Source organism: Xylona heveae, assembly GCF_001619985.1.
Source record: "Xylona heveae TC161 unplaced genomic scaffold L228scaffold_11, whole genome shotgun sequence".
Lineage (NCBI taxonomy): Eukaryota > Fungi > Ascomycota > Xylonomycetes > Xylonales > Xylonaceae > Xylona > Xylona heveae.
Genome location: NW_017264203.1, coordinates 688,768 through 706,600, shown reverse-complemented (window position 1 = coordinate 706,600; position 17,833 = coordinate 688,768). Strand labels below are relative to the sequence as shown.

The 17,833-nt window shown below is 49.3% G+C and overlaps 6 protein-coding genes across 6 annotated transcripts; 2 read left to right on the top strand and 4 right to left on the bottom strand.

The window, feature by feature from the left end:
- Nucleotides 1-1,678: 1,678 nt before the first annotated feature.
- Nucleotides 1,679-4,297, bottom strand: L228DRAFT_270806 (hypothetical protein; the record flags this gene model as incomplete). The annotated part of the gene is made up of 3 exons (XM_018335454.1): nt 1,679-2,872; nt 2,944-3,998; nt 4,060-4,297. The coding sequence occupies 3 exons, from the start codon at nt 4,295-4,297 to the stop codon at nt 1,679-1,681; spliced, it is 2,487 nt and encodes an 828-aa protein (XP_018185606.1).
- Nucleotides 4,298-4,668: 371 nt separating this feature from the next.
- L228DRAFT_241242 (hypothetical protein) lies at nt 4,669-5,418 on the top strand (the record flags this gene model as incomplete). Its single annotated transcript, XM_018331312.1, has 1 exon — nt 4,669-5,418. The coding sequence occupies one exon, from the start codon at nt 4,669-4,671 to the stop codon at nt 5,416-5,418; it is 750 nt and encodes a 249-aa protein (XP_018185605.1).
- Nucleotides 5,419-5,626: 208 nt separating this feature from the next.
- Nucleotides 5,627-7,334, bottom strand: L228DRAFT_285425 (amine oxidase B; the record flags this gene model as incomplete). The annotated part of the gene is made up of 2 exons (XM_018336334.1): nt 6,755-7,334; nt 5,627-6,682 (listed from the first exon to the last, which is right to left on the bottom strand). Exons 1-2 carry the CDS (start codon nt 7,070-7,072, stop codon nt 5,627-5,629), a joined length of 1,374 nt encoding a protein of 457 aa, XP_018185604.1. The 5' UTR covers nt 7,073-7,334.
- A 1,285-nt stretch (nt 7,335-8,619) lies between these two features.
- Nucleotides 8,620-10,347, bottom strand: L228DRAFT_34437 (putative 2-dehydropantoate 2-reductase family protein). The gene is made up of 3 exons (XM_018336504.1): nt 9,777-10,347; nt 9,035-9,690; nt 8,620-8,911 (listed from the first exon to the last, which is right to left on the bottom strand). Exons 1-3 carry the CDS (start codon nt 9,970-9,972, stop codon nt 8,729-8,731), a joined length of 1,035 nt encoding a protein of 344 aa, XP_018185603.1. The 5' UTR covers nt 9,973-10,347; the 3' UTR covers nt 8,620-8,728.
- Nucleotides 10,348-10,722: 375 nt separating this feature from the next.
- Nucleotides 10,723-13,001, bottom strand: L228DRAFT_214416 (hypothetical protein; the record flags this gene model as incomplete). The annotated part of the gene is made up of 2 exons (XM_018330031.1): nt 10,723-12,515; nt 12,578-13,001. The coding sequence occupies 2 exons, from the start codon at nt 12,999-13,001 to the stop codon at nt 10,723-10,725; spliced, it is 2,217 nt and encodes a 738-aa protein (XP_018185602.1).
- Nucleotides 13,002-15,095: 2,094 nt separating this feature from the next.
- Nucleotides 15,096-17,803, top strand: L228DRAFT_250474 (hypothetical protein). Its single transcript, XM_018333346.1, has 8 exons — nt 15,096-15,307; nt 15,411-15,517; nt 15,578-15,690; nt 15,761-15,839; nt 15,900-16,248; nt 16,303-16,943; nt 17,015-17,091; nt 17,169-17,803. The coding sequence occupies exons 1-8, from the start codon at nt 15,213-15,215 to the stop codon at nt 17,457-17,459; spliced, it is 1,752 nt and encodes a 583-aa protein (XP_018185601.1). The 5' UTR covers nt 15,096-15,212; the 3' UTR covers nt 17,460-17,803.
- The last annotated feature ends 30 nt before the right edge of the window (nt 17,804-17,833 follow it).

Genomic DNA, 17,833 nt, shown 5'->3' with positions numbered 1-17,833 from the left:
CTCTCTCTCTCTCGCTCTCTCTCTCTCGCTCTCTCTCTCTCGCTCTCTCTCTCTCTCCCTCACCTTTCGCCTCTTTCTCGCCTATCTCTCTGTCTCATATCCATCTGAAGTCATTATTCTCCATTATGATCTTTATCATCTAAAATGATCTCCGGCGGCATGATTTGAGCGTTTTCAATGCATGGGTTGCATCCTTTTTTTTTGGTTTGGGTCCCCTTTATTTATATATGTATCTCCTTTTTTTTAGGTCTTTCATTCTTCTTTTTTGGTCTTATATTTTGGTCTTTCTTTTTTCGTGGGACATTCAGGTCTCTTTTTTGGGAAGGGATGGGGAGGCCGAGGGGGTGCCCCTTTTGCCATTACGTTTGGGTTTACGGTTTACCCATCCCTTTTCCCTTTACTCTCCGGTATTGCATTTGTCTCTTCTTTTAATTCCCGGGTCGTCTCTTCCATTTTTCTCTTCTTTCTGGGATAATTCTATTTTCAATCATGGTCATAGTCATCAATTCGGTAAAAAAAAAAATGAAAAATATAATAACTAGTCGTTTGATTGCAAACGTGAATGTGAGAATATTGAAAGATTGTGGTATTGTATCTAGTCTAGAATGTCAAATTGGTCAAGTATTTATAACAAATTCCATCATGTGTCATGTAAATGCGTATTGCGCACTGCGTTTGGGTGTGGGTATTGCGTGTGGGTATGCATATCATGCAAAGCGGACGATATATAGTGTATTGTAGGTATCTATAGTCTATTCTTGTAAGATATCGACTGTGCAGCGCATAACGTATAATGTATAATTATAATGCACAAGGTAGGCGCTGTACATCGTACATTGTATATCGTATATCTAATAATGAATACTGTCTACAAACAGACTGTGCTTTGGAGTAGACCTTGCGTTTGCTCCGTGCTCCTTGCTCCAATCACCTCTTTTGTTTTTGGTCCTTTCTTGCCGGTGGCGGCGAATTGTTTTAACCTTCAATTTGACGCCGACGCTTAATCGAGGCCGAGGCAGCATCGCGAGCTTCGAAAAGTAGATACTAAATACATCTCTGGTCCCTCTGCTGATTTTCCAACAAGTCCGTAACCGATGCTGCCATGCATTGGGTGGGAGATGAGGTGTGTATTGCTCGCTCTAGGGTCGTTGGGCTTCGAGCTCTGAGCTTCGACTTCTCGAACTTCAAACTTTGAAATCCCGAAATCCCGAAATCCCGAAATCTCGAAATTGCGAAGTTTGAGCTTTGCGCAAAGACGACAGATCAGTGGATCTGATAGACAAAGCAGGTTGTGCTTTGCACCAGAGCGCTGCGGGATGGCAAGTCGAGCGCGGACCCGAGATTGTGCAGTCTTGCACAACTTATATAGATGTTTGCTACGTTCAGTGCGGCTTGGTAGTAATCTGTCGGCCGTGGCAGGGCTGATGCAGAAGAGAGACGGGGAACTGGAGGGGGGAAAATCCATGGTCGTCTGCTTTGTTGCTCTAGATGGCCGACTGTACCGATCAGATTATAGAAGTACCTGAAGAGGTATTTGACGCGACGAATATACTCGGTTTGAAAAAGGATTTTCGTCGGACAGCATGAGATCGTGGTAGCGTGACATCGTGATAACGCGTGGCGTGATGGCATGAAAGACTCATGCGCGAGAATAGTGCATATAGAGGCCTGCGTGTTCTCAGGCTAGGATCAAGCCGACGCCTTCATCAACAATGACCCGCCGCCAGGGCAAGTCCGGATCAGCACATTTGGCACGGGCGTCCCAGACCTTGAACAGGGCGTTTCGAGCCGTACAAAACATGCGGAGGCCACTGCGCTCGCCGGCTCGGAACAGCCATGCGGCTATCTGGTCTCTTGCTTCGATGCTGTGGGCTTCGCAGCCTGCAATGAATGCGGGCCAGCAAATATCGGAGGCGTGATCGGCATATTCGAGCTTGCGCTGCTCGTGTTTGAGCAGGTGTTGCACTGTCTTCTCAACGTAGTGCTGAATGGCAATGGAGCTGATGTCGCGGACTTCGCGGTAGAAATAAATGATGAGGGCCGAATGCATGGCTTCGATAAGATCGAATAGAAGAGCTGCCCGGGTTTCCATGTTCAAAGGGGCAGCCGTATTGTCGGTATCTGTGTCCGTGTCGAGGGAAGAGGCAAACGAGCTAGGAGTATCAGTACAAGTATTTGTAGAAGCGCTACCTGTCGCGGTAGAACGTGCTGCCTCGCTTCGCTCAAAAGATAATTGCAGCTCCGCCATGACGCGGTATGGATTCTTCCAGCTGAGTATAGACGTTTCAGTAGCCTTGGCCTGGTCCAAGAACGCGTTGGTGAGACCACCACCACCACCACCACCACTACCACCAACCCTGCCGCTGCCATTGCCGCCGCTATTGCTCGCGTCTTCGGCTCGCTGAGCCTTTGACGATGAGCGGATACGCGCATGTGCAAGGTGAGTGGCTCGGGATAGTAAAGTGAAGAGCGATTCCGGAATTGAGTAGATTCGCTCAAATGCGGACATTTCTTTTGAACCTGCCGGAAGTGCTACGAGCTGATCTTCGAGTGAACACACATCCTCATGCTCAACAACCAAGCCTTTCCGGGACCGGCTAGTCCATAAGGTCGGCCAGCGGCAGCATGAGAGGGAAGAATTGTTGCCAGAATCTCCTGCTGCAGAAGCTTGTCTGGCGTCATCGGCGTAAAAGTTTGAGGAACAGAGCTGATCTGTTGCAGTCACCTCTTCGACGACGCGGAGATAAAGAAAGAGGCTATGCAGCATGAGCACTTTACGAGACTTGGGCGACTTGCGCAAACCACGTAGCCAGATCAATCGTTCGGCATCAAGGAGGAAGCAGCGCGCTTGGTCCATTTGCCCGCTGGCAACCTGTTTCCCAACATTAGCACAACTCATGTCTGGTAATAGCGGTAGGTCAAGTGATGAATTGAGCAACTTACGCAGACGGTGACCATGCTCAGCAGAGCTGCCAGCAACTCCTTGTACTTTGACGATTTTCCCTTGCTTTGTTCCCGCAGTGCAGATTGCAAACGACTTTTCGCTCGCTTTCGAAACATTTCACCAATATTCTTCCACGCGGTAGCCTTGCGCGTGCTCTCAGGGCAGGCACCAAAAGAGTCCAAATTGAAGGCAGAGGTAGCTAAGATTGCAAAAAGTAGAGCGACCCCGGCATTACCAGAATCTCCACGTAGGGCAATGTCTCCAATGGTCTGCATTGCAGATGGAAGATGAATCGCTTTCCATGGAGATTGAAGGTGCTGCAGTGGAGCTAGCCTCGTCGCAATTGATGACCGATAGTGGTCGATTAGAAATCTCATGGTGGTTGTCGGCAGGTCGCATATATCTGACGCCATCTGTATTGGCGGAAGCTGCGAGTCTAGGGGTGATAGCAGATTGAAGGGCCTTGAGCACTCCAGAAATCCCAGTGTAGTAGTAGTCGTACCATGGTCTCCAGCGCGGATATGATCTTGGGCAACGTCGGTAGCTCCTTGAAGACCCGGCGGGGAAGAGACGCTCCCAGAAGACGAGGAGGAAGAATCCAGATCCACGGACGGGAATTCCCAAGAAGGTAGCGTATTCTGCGCCAGAAACTCGTCGAGGGCTTTGCTTGGAGATGGCATGTTCAAAAAGTCCATTATCGGGTCGTCAAACAGCCCAGAGATTTCTTGAGCTAATGCTGGTTCTGATGAGACTTCTGCATCGCACTCAATAGATTCAATTGCGGTTGAGGTTTTTTCTGATACAACGGGAGACGTTATCAAGTTCTTTAGGGTGCTCTTGGCTGCCGGAGGGCTGTCCCCAAGGGTAGAAATGATTTCAGAACGCGGCGGGGCTGAATCCTGTAGGGAAAACATGCCAAACGGCCCAATGTGCAATGCATTTCCCTCGGCTTGTATCGAGGGAGACTGGCAGTCCAACTTGGTAAGAGCCTGATCGATCTGAGAGTCTGGCAATTCGTCTGTCATCCGCAGGCATTCCTCAATCCTATCTTTGGCTTTTCACTCAGTCAGCAATGTAAAAATGCTCTGTATTCAACATTTAGCTGTTCAACGTACTTGAGAAGAGCGCCTGCCGTCGAGCCCCATGCTCAATTTCATGTTCTCCACTGCTGATATTATTCTCGGCTGATTTACCAGTGCTCAGTATTGGAGCGGTCCAAACAAAACTTGAACGAGGATGTTGTTGAACACAATCCAGCCTCAACCGTTGACAAGGGGAGCATTTGGGCAACACTCTGTCGCACTTGACCTTCCGCGATCGACAGGTCGAGCATACCCCAGACTGCTTCGTCATTCTGCCGTTATATCGTATCAGAGCAGAATGAGCCCAGAAATCATTCGAGAAGGTCGTTGTCGGAGGAGGGAAATTCCTCCAGGGTGGGGGACTCCCCTCCCAGCAACGAGCCGGGCAGAGTCACTTGGGGGGGCTTATCAAGTGGCTTATCTGCGTTGGCAATGACATTGACCAATCGGTGGATAACAGTTCTCGCTGCCGGGGCTACTGGCCGATCCGTTCGGAGCCTCGGAGTGATCCCTGTATAGCCGATTTTGGGTCCATCGTCATTTACTGTAGTACTGTAGTACTGTAGTACTGTATTGCTGTACTATTGTTTCATACTTTACTTCGTAGACATTCTTACCTGAGTGCAAACGCAATCATCAACCATGCGACTCCCTCGCATTCCACTTTCTGGTCATCCTCCTGCTCCTACTCCGACTCCTAGTCCGCAGATTGCAGCTTCATCTGGCAACAAAGTCTCCCCAATCCGTAACGATACCAGAGGTCCCAAGGGTTACCGCCTCGTCAAGGTTCCTGGAGTGACTTGCTTCCGTCCTTCATTTTCACCGGATCAAAGGCCTGCATATGCCACACAAAAGTTCCTCGATGATCCATATCATGTTTTGCATCTAAAGACGAAGCGACGCATCGAGGCTCGGGACAAGAATACTCTGTGGACAATGGTATATACTGCCAATGCAGTATCTCAATATCGAACGGTTCGGTCATTTTGCAACCGCAAAATGAAGAGAGGATTGGAGGAAGCCCTGGCTCTGCGGGGATTCGACTACAATGGGAGACAGCTGCAGCAACCCAGATCCCAGGATAACAGAAAGAAAATACCGGGTCGTCCAAGCAAACAATTTCCCTTACAAAATCTCGGCAACTTAAAGGGTTCATTAACATTTCAATTGCTTGAGCCAATGATCACCGCAAAACAAGAAGACGTCAATGCTCAGGCTGTAAAGGTTGTGGATGCGGTGGTAAAGCTTTGCCAACCATACCCCATACTCTCCGGAATGCAACGATTGAGAAAGCCTCGTGAACCGAGAAGCGGGAAACCCTCTTCAGGGAAACCTCGACCTAGAGCAACCCTCATTACGGAAAAATCAGAGGCCAAAGCAGTCCACCCGTGATTCAGCCATGTAGCTTGGATCGAATCCTACGAGAAACTTCTTTATGATGCATGTATAACGATTCCAAAATCTATTGAGAACAATTCAAAACTCAATGGTATGTACAATCTTTCCCGATTACCGATAAAAATGAAAACAACATCGTCTAACGTTTATATATAAAAAAAAGGATGATTGTGAAAATTCCTGGCAGGCTTAGCCCTTAAAATCACAGTCTCGCTTGCAGCTTCTTGTCTGCTCTTAGAGCTTCAACGACTTCCTTTCCGCCATCTTCGCCCGAGCATACGGCACCTTCCATGTATCCCTTCCACTCAGCGGCATATTCAGTACCAACAAAGTGCAGGTTGCCCGCAGGTGCTCTGTACTCGGCATTGAGCTCAGACAGCAGCCCGACCTCAGTGACGGGGCAAACCGCGCCCTTGCTGTATTGTTCCTTTTGCCACTCCTGCTCGAATACTTCAATCGGCTTGTAGACTTCCGGGTGGTTGTCGAACATTGCCGCCAAGTGTTGCAGGACTTTGGCGCGGCGCTCGTGAGGTGGCAACTTTGTCCACTCGCGGCTTGGGCCACCATTGCAAAAGAAGGTGAATGAATACTGGCCCTTGTCATCAACACTAGTGTCGCGACCGACAATAATGGGGCCCTCATAGGACAAGCACATTCCGTTGAAGCCCAGGTCTCGCCACCACGGCCTGTCGTAGCAGACAATCGTCTTGCTATAGTCTCCCAGGATCGTGGTATCGGTGACTCTGCGCTTTGGTCCAGGCAGGGCCGGGGAGAAGGTAATGTCCTTGTACAATGTGCTGGGGACCGAAAGGACCACCTTCTTCGACCTGAACCGCTTGCCATCTGTCGAGGTGGTGATGACATATGAGCCACGGTCCTCCACAGACGCCACTGGCGTCGAGAGCTGAATGTTTGCGTGCCCAATCAGGCTTGCGATGCCCTTGGAAACAGACTGCGAACCGTCCTGGAACCGAAGATACTGCGCACCGTCCTTGGCGTCCGACCGCATCTGGTAGAAGCCGCCTCCACGACGGCAATAGTCGAAAAAGTATTCCGCCGAGAGTTCAGAGTGCTCAACACCAAGCATGACTCGTGCCCAGAGATTGATCATATCGAGAGTCTTCTGGGTCGCGCCGAGCTTCTTGCCGAATTCCTCCAAGGTGATCTTATCGTCCTCGGGATCGCCGGACGCGGTCAGGGTCTTGGCGGCAATCGCGTCCCGGAGACGCTCAAGGTCCTTTGTTTCTTCCGTAGAAAACTATTCAAGTCAGCTACCTTATTAAATCATTATAACCTCCTCTCTCTCTCTCTGCCCGGATCGTAGACGTACCTTCGGCGTAGTACCGAATGGAAACTTGTGCTTTGTCGTGCTATTCTCATACATGACGCAGTCCCCGCCAATGGGCTGCTGGAACATTTTCAGTCCAAACTTTTGCACGTACGCCCATATGCGCCGCTGGTTCGTGTCGTTGGTCCATGCTGCTCCCAGTTCCACACATCCTCGTCCCGACGCCAGTGGCACACTCCACGTCTTGCCGCCCACTCTGTCCCGCGCCTCGACCACCACAACAGACAGACCTGCCTGCTGCGCCGTGAGCGCTGCCTGGAGACCACTCAATCCAGCTCCGATCACGAGAACGTCGTACATTTTGATATGCTTCTTTTTTTTTCGGTCTTGCCTTACTCTATTTTCCTTTTTGGTTTTCCTTAGGCGGACCTTTTTTCCCTTTCGTAAGTTTTTTCTGCGGGGAAAAATCCGCAGTCACGCTCGATCAATTGATACACGCGTGTGCAATTGAGTTAATTGGGATTTGTCCGTGTGTACGCAGAAGCGGGGAGGGTAAAAAAAAAAAGGACACCGAACTCAGGAATGATGGTCAAATTCTAACCCAACTCCGAAGAAAGTGGGCGTCGCTACCCACGGGTTTTATACATCAATTGACCTTGTGGGTGCGTGTGTTATCGTGGCTATCGTATCATTGTCATGCTTCTCCGATAAACCTTCCCTCTAGGACCTCTAGGACCTCTAAACGTGGGGCCGTGATGCCAGGGTTCTGTTGTCTTAGTCTTGTCGTCTTCTCTTGTCTTGTCTTGTTTTGTTTGGTTTCTCCCCAGGCATCCATGACCGGTCTTACTGTATCACTTATCCTACTGTATCTATTATCCCACTGTCAGGCTGTACTACGTATTAATTCCTTGTTATTTATCGGTACAAAGTACTACTATATCTGCTGTATCCGCTGTATATCGCTCGCGGAGCAAGTCCTACATTTCTGTACGTGCGGGCGGGTAAAGGTGCATGTTTCCGAATGCCACGCCAGAGTACTCTGTACGAAGCAGCTAGATGCGGTGGACGGTGGGCGGTGGGCGGTGGGTAACAAAGGAAAGTCAGGACCGATATCACACAGTACTAGGGAGACTTTTGACGCCAACTACGAAGACACTTTGTCCGACAAAGTTAAGTTTGTCCGATTGACGCTAGGCAGGTTGTCGACTTACTCTGCAGGTAAAGCATATCGATAAGGATAAGTGGCGCCTAACTGACCAAGGTATTTTATACCACGGTAGCGAGGGTACCTTAAGGTCGAAGGGGCCACTCCGAGTACACCGTACTGCGTAGCTTACTCCGAGTTACAGTATCATACTCCAAGCTATAGTTAAGGCACTTAACGCCTATGGGTTGGTGGGCCAGGCCTAGTTCGCTAGATCCCGAGGACGGTGTGCGGTGCCTGGGTTGACGGGCGATGGGGAAGGTATGGCCGATGTATGTACCGGTAGACCGTTTACAGTACGTAGGACTCACCGAGCGCCGGGATACGAAGGCACCGAGGCATTGAGGCACCTATCTAGGTAGGGTAGATTATCATGAACGAGCGGGGAAGTTAGAGTAAGCCTGGCTGCGACCGGAAGTAAGATCTTGATATCGGATCTAATCAGCTCGACCCTTCGTTATCGTCTCCTCCGTAATACGTACGTGCGAGTGTGGTAGTTCAGACACCAGGACACCCTACCAAAGAGTCTCTCGTATGTGTATTTCGATACAGAATACCAAGATATGAAATAGAGACTGTGTATGATGATTTGATGAATACCTATTACCAGTGAATATGAAAAAGAGCTGCATATGGTAATTTTAATAAATAGCAAATATCAAAATATCGAATTGAATTGAAATGAACTGAACTGAATTGAATTGACGTATTCCAAGACACCTCGCAAGCCATGTTGCCGTGCGTAAAGAGATCTAAATATATACAATATGAAGAATGGATATCTATAATATGTTTGACCAGAAATGAAAAATTTACCGCTGGGCGAGATAGTCGCCCTTGGGAGGAATGGTGACGGTTCCGCGGGCAATCTTGGTCTTGTACTGGATTGCGCTGAGCAGGTGGTACAGCGTCTTCAAGGTGGGCATGGGCACGCCAAGAGCGGTGCCTTCGCGGAGAGGCTCGCCCACAATGTTTTCGAATTCGATAAAGTTTCCCTAAATCGATCCATGTTAGCCGGCGCTCAAAAAGTTGAGGTACAAAAGAGGTTTTAAAAAAATGTAATAACAAAAGAGAACAACAAAGGGCACAGGAAAAGGAACAAGAAATTGTGGACTAACCTTCTTGACATCCACGAGCATACTAGGCTCAAAATACATGTCAATGGGTTCAAGGGCATTGTTGATGAAAAAGTCCGTAATGTCCTCGGGCAGTTGCACGCCGGCAGCCTTTGCCGCGGTCCGGACCTCGTCCATGAGAGGGCGAATAAGTCCATCTACTGTGCCCTTGGCCAGCTGCAGCTCTCCAGTGTTCATGCCAGTGACCGCGGCGACGGAGTTGATGCAGGTGTTGTACATCAGCTTGCGCCAGCGGCTGAACGGCACATCCTCGACATAGGTAGTGATACATTTACCGCCGGCCTTGTAGATCTCGACAAACTCCTTGGCGACGGCCTGCTCCTTCTCCACGGAGAGCTTGGGGTTGTGGAACGCGCCAATGGAAAGGTTGTCGGTGTCGTCGTTCTCAACGACACCGTGCTCGATCTCGTGCGACTGGATGACACTGACGGCCGACAGGCAGATGTTGTCGGGGAATGCTTCAAAAATGGGCTTCTGAATGTTCAGTCCGTTCTGAACAAGCACAATGACGGTGTGGCCGGGCATCACGGCCGGCGCAATAATCTGAGCAACAGTCGGCGGGCAGTCCGGCACGTTCTTCGTCACAACCACAATGTAGTCGAATTTCTTCTCCGACGCGGAGGGGACCTTGTTCACCACTGTATATCTCACGTGTCAGAAAATCTGTATGCTATCCAAAGGAACGACGATGTTTTTGTTTAAATGATATGCTGCTATGACGTACCTTCAGTTGGTCTCCATCCCTCAAGGACTCCGTGGTCGCAGGAGGAAATCTTGAAGCCTTTCTCCTTGACAACGTTATAGTTGGATCGCAGCACGGCAGTGACGCTGGCACGTCCACCGGTCTCGAGGTTAAGCGCAGCAATGGTGCCAACACCTCCGCTTCCAACGAGGAGAACTGAAGCCTTTTCGACGGTCATGATGGTTTCTTATAGCTCGGTTTCGTAGTAAAGTACAGTTCTTCGAATAGGTTTTGGGCGTTTTAGCAAATTGAGAATGGAAGAGTGGTCAACTGAATGCAAATATATAAGAAGAAGAATCAGCTCTAATCTTTATGAGACCCCGCATCTTGAAGTTCAGTCTCAAAAAAATATATGGATTATTCCCCGACGTATCGGAGTAAGTGCGTAGTGCGTTATCGGCCCCTCGGCGGGGCAATCAATAGCGATAGCAACAAGGTTCGACTTATCGCGACGCTAAGCAATCTCCCCTGGACTTAGCGCTCGGCTTCCACTTGCCCTTTTCTTCTTCTCGCCCCTTGCGAGTCGGCGATCCCTTGGTCGCCTTCTCCGTCTCCGTGCGAGGATGCCTCGGAAGTCAGGTACCAAGAGAACCAGATATACTGACTTCGCTTTATTCCTGAATCAGGAAAATTATCCCGTGAAAATGTCCAATCTACAATCAAATGCTCCAAAACTATTGAATCTGCTTGACAGCGCTCTTCGTCATTTCGTTATTCTACTTTCCATGCATGTTCTCTGATTCCCATTGACCGCTTGTTGTTTGCAGTCCTATCAACTGTTACACCCTCAGCACCTGCAATAACAAAGGTAGACAGCAATATCACCATAATCAAGGACAGCCATGATTGCAAAAGGCAGCATGTTCGAAAAGTTGCCTGACCAAATCATTTTGAAAATTGGCAACAGGCGTGCAAATACCCATGACCTCTACTCTGGGACGGTTGTATGCACGTCAAATATTTCATTGCGCCAGCCATCCTCGGCATAATCCTCAACAATCTCACCTGCACGCTCAGCTTCTTCATTCCAGAGCTTGACAACACTTCCCGGTGCATAAACTCCAGCAAATAAACCCTTTCGGGGTGCTGAGATACCTGCCCGAGCATAGAAATCGGGATCCTCTGCTGGTGTCAAGCGAGTGATGACCGCCTTGACGAACGTGGCCAGGTCCCGAGGGTCCGAGATTCGAGTGGCTCGAAGCCTCTCTCGAGCAAAGAGCAACTCTCTGTTGGCCGCGTGCAAGCCATCGGCAATGGCCGAGGCAATCTGGTGTTCAAGGACCTTGCGAAAGATTGGCCGCAACAAAGGCTTGAAAATCCACGCCAGGCATGCAAATTTACTCTTGCGTAGAGTGTACGAGAGCTTGTGGATCTTTACCCGAACATCTTTAAGAGTTAAAATCTTCTCAAGCCTTTCCTTGCACACTTCGACATCAATGTGAATATCAACACCCCTTTCGTCCAGGTGAAACGAGGCTATTCCCTCATCCGCAAGCCGCAGCAATCCGGAGTGGGCACGAAGCCAAAAACCAACCTCGTCGGCACGAATCGACAATCCATCAAGCTTGATTGTTACAAGTGACGACACGGTCGATGTGGTGCGGAAACGAGCCTTTCGAATCTCCAAGTCATTGTACGTTTCCACTCGAAGTCTATAAGGAAGGAACGAGGTATTGTTGACCGTTCGTCCAGGCTCGATTATGAGATTTTCCAGCAAGAGATCAATCTCGGGAACTGATATTTCGAGCCTGGGAATGGGTACATATTGGATGGCCTGTATTAGCAGAGGCATGAAGACGTTGATGCTGTCATCAATGAGCTCCCCGTTTGTTGCAGTGTGTAACGGAGAAATGATTCGGACAAGCTTTAAAGTAGTGGCTATAAGCTTTGCTATATCTTCATCATGAATGACCGACTGGAATGTCGTTTGCAGCTGCTCAAGAAGACTGTCCACATCCTTTCGCAAAGATGAGTCCGAGCTGCGGGCCTTTTGACGCAACTCCTTGATCTTCGTTTCTGCAGCTTCAAAGAAATCTGGATCTGTAAGCAACTTCTGGACAGAGTTTCCTACGTCAACCATTAAGCTTTCAAATTCGGGATCTTTCTGAGAGTGCTCCATGACCTTGTGGAATCGGTTCTCTAGCTCTTTCCACTGTGCTTCGTCGCCAAAGGAGCTTATCAACGACCAAAAGTTTCTCACGGCCCGATCAAGCTCCGCGTTTGTGTGTAGATCATCTTGCGCGGCACCGATAGTAGAGTCCACAGCACGAGAATACGCCTTGGCATAGCGCTCAATCAACAAAGAAATGGTTGAAACAGAGTCGGAGTAGTCTTGACGTTTGCGCAATTTGAGAACTGACTGCTTGAGACGGTAATAGAGTGTGTCCTTGTGCTCTCCAGAAAGATTTTCGGTCAAGCTATGTGCTGCTTCCTTACCGGTCCTGGCCAAGCCGTTGCCCACCACTTCAGAGATTTCGGCGGCTTCGTGCTCCAAGTCCTCGGTTGTAATGGACTGTCCTTGGTCTGCACCAGGCTCCTGGATCGTCTTTCGGTCCTCCAGCGACGGCTCAATTTTCTTTCCAGCCGTTTCTGCGACATTCGACAAACTGAAAGCTGTGTCTGCAAATACCTGGCGTCCAACAACATTGAGATCAGAGAGGAAAATTCGAAAATCCGAGTTGGTTAGTAGCAGGCTGCCCACGGTTCGCAGGCTCTGGTATGCTGCAATGGGCTGTCAGCGGGATGGTCACATTGTCTTCAACGAAGTAGAAATGGTAGTCTACCTGCAGTCGTATCTGCTTTTGCTCTGACTTTAGATGCCCTGTCGGCCAGGTCTGCTACGTCTAGTGACACCCTGGCCTTGGTTAGATACCAAATGAAGTCTTGGATTTGGTCATCTCCATTCTTGTGGTGTAAAAGATCGATGAACTCGATTAACCATTGCTTTGTGTATTTGACCAATAAACGTCCAGAGTCACTGAGTTCTGGATTGGCAGGGTTCAAAAGATCAGAAGCAAGCAAAGTTCGCAAATTGATAATGATCTGCTCAGTGGACGGCATGAAACCTTTGCCTAAAGCACGAAACATTTGATATGTATGCAACTTCTGATGAAGTTGCCTTTGCAGCGAGGTGTCATCTTGATACCGAGGGAGCAAAGGATCGGTATCATCTTGTCTCGATTTGCGAAATCCAAAGCAGGACGACATGATCAGAATTTGTATTATCGAGCTAACAGACGCAAAGTCTAGCTGCGTCAGATCGTACTTTGCTAGATTTGCATATTCCGGGAAATTGTATTATGCCTTCGTGATTAGCAACGCGAGTCCTTCTAAGCGGCAAGCGGCGGTGGGAAGATTCAATGCTCATGAACGAGACAATGGGATAGATGGGGTCAAAGACCACACGAATGTTTCAACCCCTCAATTTTGTGCGAAGAGTAGGAAACGTCAACAACGTCAATATGATGGCAGAAGTCGCACACAGCAAACGGGTAGACTCTCGACCCGAATGCGCCACATATGGCTGAGATGGCAAAATACTTGAACCTAAGCTGAAAACGCGATGAATGGCTGTGCTCAAGCCTGTTTACAGGAGGTGATGACGTCACATAAATACATAGGAACAGGAAAGTCGGATGGGAACCTTTGGAGGGCCGAGACCCAGATAGACTCGCTAAAGATTCCGTTTATGGAGCGCCAAGGGAACTTGGGCAAATCGACATCATATGAAAATCACACGAAGAAGTGTAGGGGTCTCAAGGAAATAATGTTGTAGCATTTATCATGAAGAAAACGTCAGTATTGTCGAGCGATAAGGGGCACAGCAAGACAGGTTAGGAAAACGGCAGAAATATCGGAACTCACGGGGAGGGCTTGAATTACAATCTTCCCTTCCGAACTCCGAGAGCAACCCTGCTATCCGGGTGGCACGGATTTGTGTGCCAGGACATAAATCGAGATGATCATGATGATGCTGCTGCTGATGATGATAATGATGATGGATGAACGTTGAATCCAGAATCGACATGGGGATGATAAAGGGGGATATACTACAGAAACACCCAACGGATCTCGGATTGATTGCTTTCATAAGCTTTTCGGTATTGATCCCATTTGGGACACCTTGTCGGCATCACCAATGTGCCGGAAGACAATCCGTAAGCCTAACTTAGCAGCTAGGGGGGTCGTGTTTCAGCCCACCCTTGCCCCAGGTTGACGTCCAAGCCGGTAGGGGTTATCTCGTGAATCTCATGCGTTGCCAAGCGATCTGACAACCTGCCGACCATCAGGCGCTCGATTGAGTGCCTCAGCTGCTTTTTCATGTCCTGATTATTCTTGCTGACCAGCGACATCGGAATCAGATGGTTCAATCGGACACTACGGTCCGCATCCTTGGCATGCCTTGCCTAAAATTCTCAAGTGGTTGTTTGTGCGTTTTCTTGGGCGGTCATAGCTTTTGGGAGAAAAATTCATTGTTGCTCCATCTCCAACAAAAAAGAGAGGATGAAAAAAATCTTGGAACCCAACGAGAATGTCTGGGAACCCAAAGTCGAGCCTAGAGAAATTTGTTAATCAAAAATGTGTTTTAAAATATCTGGTCCAACGAAAAGGCATAGAATTAGCAATCCCTGTAGCAGCCGCGTCAGGATCCGCCTCGACAAAGCAGGGGAAGCGTTACCGCCGGCGAAACTCTACCATGGGGACCTGGTCTCTGGCGACGATTTTTCCGATGTTGGAAGCGCGAAAAGAGACCAAAAGAGTCACGGAGACATGAGATTGGTGCGAGTTGTCGCAGAGTTGAAAGTAGTCGGGGATATGCACCCGAATCATTACCGTACGAGGGGCATTCGGTTCCGGGAAATTCCCTTGAATTATGAATCGTCTGCTTCCCTGCCAACATCGGAATCTCCTCATCCTCAGCAAACGCTCTCTGGCGTCGTAGTACCGCCGAAGTTCTTCTCTGATGACCCAAAATTATGGTCGCCTCATGCTCGTGCGATGCCGTGCCGGGACTACAAGACACCCTGCCGGACTGCAAGATGCCATTGTCATTGGGTAAGACATGATGAAATGGGTCTATTGGTAAGATTTGCGTGTTGCCGTTAAAGCCATCGGCAGCTGTCTCGACCCTTCGGACGATCCCAGTCCACCCCCCCATGTTCTCCCCAGTCTCCCAAAAATCTAGCTGCTGAAGCTTCGAAAAACTATCGCGATCAAATCTCTCTACTACGTTATCCTTCCTGGTTGAGTCTGCCGTGCGAGTAGCCCCGCCCCCCAGCAGAGGTGACTCTATTTAAAACATTCACTGAACCCGCCAACCTCTTCTTTGAAATACTTCATTTTCCTCCCAACTTCTCTATCCTCCTTTTTCCCCCTCCAATGTTACGATTCCCGCCTTTTAGAAACATCCTGAGAACCATGTCATCGACGACGAAGTTTGCATCTGAGTCGGGCCCTGCGCCCAGTGTCAAGCACACTCAGTCCTTCCTGCCAGGACGAGGTGCTGCGCCTTCGTATGATCCCCTCAACCACCGTCTCTCACTTCCTCCTCACCGTCAAACCCGTTTCGACCGTGATCCATTATGTTCTGGATTTTGAATTGACCAGCAAATGCAGAAGCAGCGATTATGACACGAGCTTGTCGGTCGAGGTTCGCAAGTATCTCCGCACCTACGGCTTGACCCCGCCCAACGTCGAGAGCTTTGAGGTGCAGGCAGAGAGATGTAAGCAAGCTCCCAACGATTGAGTCCCCATTACGTTTCCTAGCTAACATTCAATCACAGGTCTGAAGCAATTGGAACAGAAAGCGACTGCTATCGACAAGTATCTCTACCTCAGCAACCTCCGTAACAATCACACCGATCTCTTCTATCGCTTGGCTATGGATCACATGAAGGTGAGTTAAGGCGTGCAATTGAGTCAGGAAAATCTGCAGAATTCCCAACGCTGACAACTCACCACAACAGGAACTGACCCCTCTCGTTTACACTCCCGTTGTCGGTGAAGCATGCATCCGGTGGTCGGAAATTTACCAGCAGCCTGAGGGTAAGCTCCTTGCTTTGTTTTCATGCAGCCTCTGTCCAATGAGAATCTAACAATTTCTAGGTCTGTATCTTTCGTACGCCGATAAGGGTAACCTTGCCTCTGTGATTCAGAACTGGCCCGCACAAAATGTTGAGATTACCGTCGTTACCGATGGCTCCCGTATCCTTGGTCTTGGTGACCTTGGTATTAACGGCATGGGTATTCCCGTCGGCAAACTTGCACTCTACACTGCCTGCGCTGGTATCCGTCCTGACCTGACCCTTCCCCTCACGCTCGATTTGGGAACAAACAATGAAGCTCTGTGGGAGGACCCGCTCTACATGGGCAGCAAGAGACCTAAGATCTCGTGCGAGGAGGAGCGCGAGTTCATGGATGAGCTCATGGCTGCTCTTACACAAAGATGGCCTGGGTAAGTGCTCACCGATTCCTGATTGATCATCAGTTCCTAACACCCTCTCCTTAGCATTGTCATTCAGTTTGAAGACTTCAAGAACCCCTTCCCTTCGCTTGAGCGTTACCGCAACACTTATACCTGCTTCAACGATGATATCCAGGGCACTGGTGCCGTGATCTTGGCTGGTGTTATCAACGCCGTTAAGAATTCAGGTATCCCTGTCAAGGACCAGCGCGCAGTCTTCTATGGTGCCGGCAGCGCTGGTGTTGGTGTCGCCAAGCAGATTGTCGAATGGTTCGTCAAGGAGGGCTTGACTGAGGATGAGGCGCGCAAGTGCTTCTGGTTTGTTGACACTAAGGGTCTCATCACTCTTGACCGTGGTGACAAGCTCGCGGACCACAAGGTCTACTTTGCCCGCGACGACAACAATGGAAAGCAAATCAAGGAGCTCATCGACATCATTGATGAGGTGAAGCCGACCATTCTTATGGGTCTTTCGACTATTGGCGGTGTCTTTGACAAGCAGGTTCTTAACCGCATGGCTGAGCTCAACAAGCATCCCATCATCTTCCCTTTGTCGAACCCCTCGGCCAATTCGGAGTGCACCTTTGCCGACGCGATCAAGTACACTGAGGGCCGCGCCGTCTTCGCCAGTGGCAGTCCATTCCAGCCAACCATGTACCAGGGTGTTCTTTACCACGCCGGTCAGGGTATGTCATCACTTCTACCCCCTTGCTGCTTTGCCATGTGTAAACACAAGCTAACTTTGACCCCACAATAGGAAACAACATGTATGTTTTCCCTGGTATCGGCATGGGTACCATTTTGAGCAAGGCTGTCATTGTCACTCAGAACATGGTATGTTTCCAGTTATTCCAAAACGCATCATCTAGCAAACTCAATTTGGACGGCCGGATTGCTAATTGGTTCTCTAGATCTACGCCTCCGCCACTTCCCTCAGCACTGCTCTCAACGAGGATGAGAAGAAGAAGGGTCTCCTGTACCCTGACGTTTCGCGTATCCGTGAAGTCAGTGTCATCGTCACCCGGGGTGTCATCCGCGCCGCTCAGAAGGATGGTGTTGACCGCGAAATCACCATTCGCGAGTTCACTGATGAGCAGCTCGACGAGTGGATCCGCCAACGCATGTACGACCCTCGCAAGGTTCACGATAGCCTCGAGAAGGAGGTCAAGGGTCTCTTGCAAAACGCTGTTTCGCGGCAGTAAATGATGGCCGTCCAACCACTTATTCGCTTCTCTTTTACCATTCAACCAAAAGTTTAATCCGGGATATGGTTGCCAGGCCGGAACGGTTTTCTCAGTTCGTTTCCCATCATCTTTCTGCATATGGAACAGCAAAGGGGAGCTTATTGCTTTTTTTCTGGCGCGGAGGCTTTTCGTTTTCGCCATTCTTTTCATACCCCTACAAGCACATGTGGTTCGGTTCGCCGGAGCAAATTATTGCTCCTTTTCGTCTTAGGATCTAATTACCGCTTTCTGATCTAGAGCATCTGTAGATCTAGATACGTTGAGTCTCTTCGCAGAGACATCTTTCCGGAATACTCTGACCTTTTAATAAAAACGATTTCAAAAAATATTTA